This window comes from Primulina tabacum, chromosome 18, assembly GCF_025594145.1.
Source record: "Primulina tabacum isolate GXHZ01 chromosome 18, ASM2559414v2, whole genome shotgun sequence".
NCBI classification, from domain to species: Eukaryota; Viridiplantae; Streptophyta; class Magnoliopsida; order Lamiales; family Gesneriaceae; genus Primulina; species Primulina tabacum.
The window spans coordinates 18,860,489-18,865,837 of record NC_134567.1 but is presented as its reverse complement, the minus strand read 5'-3'; the positions used below and the strand labels follow the sequence as shown (position 1 = coordinate 18,865,837).

Sequence of the window (5,349 nt, the reverse complement as noted above, 5' to 3'; positions counted from 1 at the left end):
TCTACCAATGATACTCCTATCTCAGTACATATATATAAATCAATATAAAGTACAAACAAAACAAGTATGTGATTTTGTTGGGAAACTCAAATTGAATCTCATTTGAGTTGTGTCTTCCTCAAACAAAACATGAATTATACCTTTCGTCGTACAGTCTTTATCGTGATCGAAGTCTCGATGTCGAATCTTTCAATATCAAATCTGAAATGACAATGTTGAGATGCATTCTATCAATCTCTATTCAATTCAACACATCTACGAATCAATGATCAATCTTGACGGTATAACAGCGTAATCTTTCGATACCGATCAACTCAAACAATAAGAATCTCAACATATATCAACAAACCATAATCCTCAATTCATAACCAACATAATATACTCGTTAGCATCTAAGAATCTGCAGAAATCGGAATATGTATATGCTGGAAATTGAGAACAATCATATACGATATCATTTCTTCAATCCGTTTACGTTTCTACGATGTACAAAATCTCAAGAACATATATCTCTACTCAAATCATCATTCCTCCAACATATAGATTTCAAAACATGCTGGAAATGAACAATACTTACATCCCCTTGTAGCACTTGATGAGAGGAGCAATAATCTATGTTTGGATTGAAGTTGGGATGGTTAAATCTTGAGTAATCACAATTCAAAGATGGAATGAAGCTTGAGGGAATTTGCTGAACTTGCTCTCCCTTTCTCTCGGTTCTTAGGCTAGCAAAGAAGGAAATGAAGACACATACAACTTATATGCATGGCTAGGACAAGTGTTATTATTTTTCAATTAACACGTTGCACCGCGGGTGCGGTGGCTTCTTGACCGCAGGTGCGGTCTGCTCTCGGCAGCCCTATCCAAAATGCAGAGCCATCGACCGCGGGTGCGCTCACCCTACTGTAGCAGCACCGCGGGTGCGCTGCCTCTGAGACCGCGGTTGCGGTGTTGCTACTGTAATTCTATTCAACTTTCTGTCCATGCACTGCGGGTGCAGTCCTTCTTTAGGCGCGGGTGCGTTCATGCTACTGTAATTCTTCCACAATTCATGAGCTCAACCGCGGGTGCGGTCCTTTCCTTACCGCGGGTGCGGTCTATATCTCATGCAACACTTCATAATCTCATTTAGTGCCTCTCATTACATGTCATACATACTCATATCTTCCGAATATCACATCAATGAAGACTAATAAATCTCAAGCCTTACATCTTCTGCTTGATTTGAAAATCAAACTCGATTTAATTTATCGGTGTTCAATATTTCAAGAACCGAGCTATTGCATCTTAATGATTATCCCTCAATCGATTCTATCACGGTGCAACAAAAGTGTTTTCCGAATTCAAATACTAGGAAATAAAAGAACAGTTCTTAAATACAGTTTTTAAAACACCTATCACGGCTCCCTTCTCGATTAATCATTCAAGCACTTTTGTACGTCGTGGTTTTCTGAGAATAACGTTCTCAAGGACGTTGCTGTTTTTGAAGAATGCTGTTGCACGTGCTGCCGTAATTGTTGAAGACATTTCAGACAACACGCGTGCAAGTGTTGGCTGAAGATCGGGTTTTGTTGCTCCAAGTTTTTGGCATCAGGTTTTTGCTTTCATATTTATGTTTTAGTGTTTTTGGTTGTTTTAGAAAGCTATTTATTTTTTCAACGTGTTGAGGAGATTGATTTTAGTAATAATCACTTTTGGTATTGTTTTCGTATAAACTCATATTTGTCAAGCATTAACCCTCACAATTGATATTGTATCGCACTTTGTACTTCAACTTTCCATTCATTCATCTTGAACATTAAACATTCTATGCTCCAGAATTTCCACATAAAGTGACTAAATATGACAAATTTACTTGCACAAATGTCTTAGGTGGTATGCCAACACTAAACTTGCTGAAAGATCGAGTTTCGACAATCATCTCGACATAAATTTCTGCTAGTTTCTAATACAATCTAGGAGAAGAACAAAATTTCTGATCATAGATCTGATTAGAACACTGAAGAAAGTTCAAAGTGATTTACAAGAAGAGTTATTCCTACCCTAACATCGGAATAGTTGGAGTCAACGTTAAATATGTAAAGATAAATCAAATCTAAGTGTCCTATTAATTATCTTAACTCATACAACACCCAAGAACATTTTGAACATCAAAACAAAATTTTACAAGTTCCACTACATCTTATATACGAGAAAACTATATACCAACTATTCATATATCTTCGTTGGATTGGAAAAGGAGGTTCACTTAAGTTTAAAGAGAGGAGGGCACATAAGTCAAAATGTAATTTTAGGGAGTGGTGACAAATAAATGGATGTGTCTGGGAGCGTCAAAGTAATTTCACTTAAATTTTGTTTTTGAGATTTATCGGCAGTTTGCCCATTACTTATTTGAAGATTCATTTTTTCCCCTTTCCCAATTTTTCTGCTCTCTGCCTGTGCATACATGCATGTAAGCGTTATTTTAGTTCAAGTGAAAAACAATATTAAAATCTTTTTTAAGTTGTATCTTAAAATTAAAATTCGTTAAATTGTATAAAAAATTCACAAAACTTAAACATAAAAACCCAATCAGTAAAAGAAACTAATAAAAATAATAATGCATTTGTAAACTTTTGTAAAATACATATACTATACGAACCAGATATATAAATTCTTTGTGAAAATTCCAGTTGTTCATGATAATAAAGCTGGTATTCGAATCACAACATAAATTTAAAAATCGAACTTAAATATTTTATCATAAAAAAATATTTTTATAGTAGTCACCATATAATTGTGAAACAACATTTTTTTTAGATCAATAAAATTTGACTTCATTAATATATATACGCACAAAGAAAAGAATAAATTCTATCACCCAATAATTCACATAAATCCACAAAATATTAATTGGATAAAAAGTATATGTAGATCACAAAATCTCATATAAAAAAATCTTTAAATTTAGACTCCAGAGGAATAATATTTATTATAGCAAAAACTTAAATGAGACAAATGGTTTTGGTATTATAGATTAATTCATCCAGACCCATACTTGTCCAAATACAAAAATTGAATACACATTGTCCGTCTCATCCTCATTTAACAATACTCAAACCCGACCCAAACGAGATAGGTCCGGATCAGGTACTTATTCTATTCGTACATATTGTCATCCTTAAACATGACATATTTTTTTCCAACATTATTTTCGAAAAATACATTTCATCACATTTTTATCTTCTATCATAGTTTTTACTTTTAATTATATGAAAATATTAATAAATGTCGCCATGAACTCTTAATCCATACAAATATGAATAAAAAAATAAAAGAAACATGTTCACAAACTAGAATGAATTTGATCCCGCTGAGATTCAACATGAACTTGTTGCACAAAGGGCCCACTAAACTTTATTTAATTTTAATGATACAAAAATCTTAGAAATTAAAGCAGCCGCAATTGTTACATTTTCCGCCTTTTTAATTAACTTTCACTTTGCAACAAATATTCTAAGAATGATTTTCACAAATATCATTATATATATATATATATATAATATAATAATGATATGTACGAGAACAATAGTATTATGAGACGTATGAAAATTATTCAAAATTTTTAAAGACAATGATTCAAAGAAAGTGTAACACAAGATCACTCAATAATTATCCTCAAAATTGTTCATAATTTTATTGCAACAAAAAAGTGAAATAACCAAAAGTGACACCAAACCAATCTTGGTTGTTCTACATAGAGAGATCGAATTGATCTCCATTGTTCCTTAGAGAATAAAACGTGATTATATATATCTAACACGAACTTTTGATTAACATATTAATACGAACAATATACATATCTTGTTATTTAAATTACAATTTTATGAAAAAAGTTTTAATAATTTTCATGCACGATGCTCGAACATATGTTCTGTAACAAAATTCAAGCTCCAATCTTGAATAAAAGCTACCAAGCTTCTTGCTTATTTCTTGATTCCCGGTATTCATATCAAGCTCCTTGCATCTCGAACCTGTATATATAGTTTCGATATAGACGGAAAAGGTCATTTAACGTGTTCATGAACTGAAAAACTGCAATCTTTGGCTTCGTCGGTTCTTCAAACCGCAGTAGAACACACCGTGCCTTGTCTGGAACTCAACGGCGGTGACGGTATCGCCCCAAACGGCATTACAGTAACACAATCCACCATAAACCTGTACCTCCCCGAAACCCAATTCCCCACCTTCCACCTAAGCCTCCCATTTCCTTTAAAATTCAGCACCAATTTCCCTGTACCCGTGTCACGCTGAATCTCATACGCGAAAGACGGTGACACTGGCTGCTGGCTTCCGGCCAAGGACGCGCTAAGAAATGTGGTTTCCTCGTGGCCTTGGTAGAACGGGGAGATGGATGTTTCGGGAGTGATCTTTTGTCTTTTATAGGAAGCGTAGAGCTGGAATTCGTCGTAGTAGATGCCGACTTTCTTGTTGGGATTTGTGGACTGGAGAGTGAGCTGGATGGAGGAGTTGAGGAGGGATGGGGAGGCGAGATTGAGCTGGTTGACGTCGGCTTGTGTGAGGGAGAAATGAGGCTTGGTGGGGTGGAGGATGAGCCAGACGAGGAGGATGAGGGAGATAAGGAGGAGGAAGATGGTGGAGAAGTAGAGGTAGAGTTTCTTGTTGAATCTGCGAGAGCCGGCGAGCACTGTGTGTTTGTCTGCGCAGTGCTTGGGGGATTTTACGTCGATTCGAGACATTTGGTGTGCCGTGGAAATGAGTGAATCATGGGGTTTCCCTTTGTTTATAAAGGGCATCTTGGGTTGAAAAAGGTGCAATCATTTTGGTGCTAATTAACTGCTCTCTAGACTCGCTGTTCGATTGAGTCAATGCGAACTTATTTTAGTTATCGGACTGCAGCCATGGTGCTGGATATTACTAGAGACGTCAAACCAGATTGGTAAGACGGACCGGCTCATAACCTGCCATAACCCATTATTTGTCAAGGCGGGCCGATTTGTCATTTGGATGGGTTGAGAATTTCTCAACTCAATCCATCTATTTGGCGGGGCTAAACTGACAAATCTAACTCATCTCGAAAGTTATAGATATAAACACCCCCGTGATGTATATGACTACAAATGAACAATATTACTTCATGTAGACCCGCTTTTGTCTATTTAATGGACCTAATCTATAGACCAATTTATCGGACGATTTTCTGCAGGAAAAATAACTTGAATATTCCAAAAATGTTATATCTGAAAAACTTATGAAAGATATGTTGGGAAAATTGAAATTTTGGTTATTTATATTTAATTATTTATGATGTTTCAGTCTTAGCAATGTATATAATAAAATGTATGTGGA

General features: G+C 35.4%; 1 protein-coding gene across 1 annotated transcript; it reads right to left on the bottom strand.

Annotated features, from left to right (window-relative positions):
• Positions 1-3,707: 3,707 nt before the first annotated feature.
• On the bottom strand, positions 3,708-5,002 carry LOC142533721 (NDR1/HIN1-like protein 26). Its single transcript, XM_075640587.1, has one exon. It carries the CDS (start codon positions 4,794-4,796, stop codon positions 4,101-4,103), a length of 696 nt encoding a protein of 231 aa, XP_075496702.1. The 5' UTR covers positions 4,797-5,002; the 3' UTR covers positions 3,708-4,100.
• Positions 5,003-5,349: the final 347 nt, after the last annotated feature.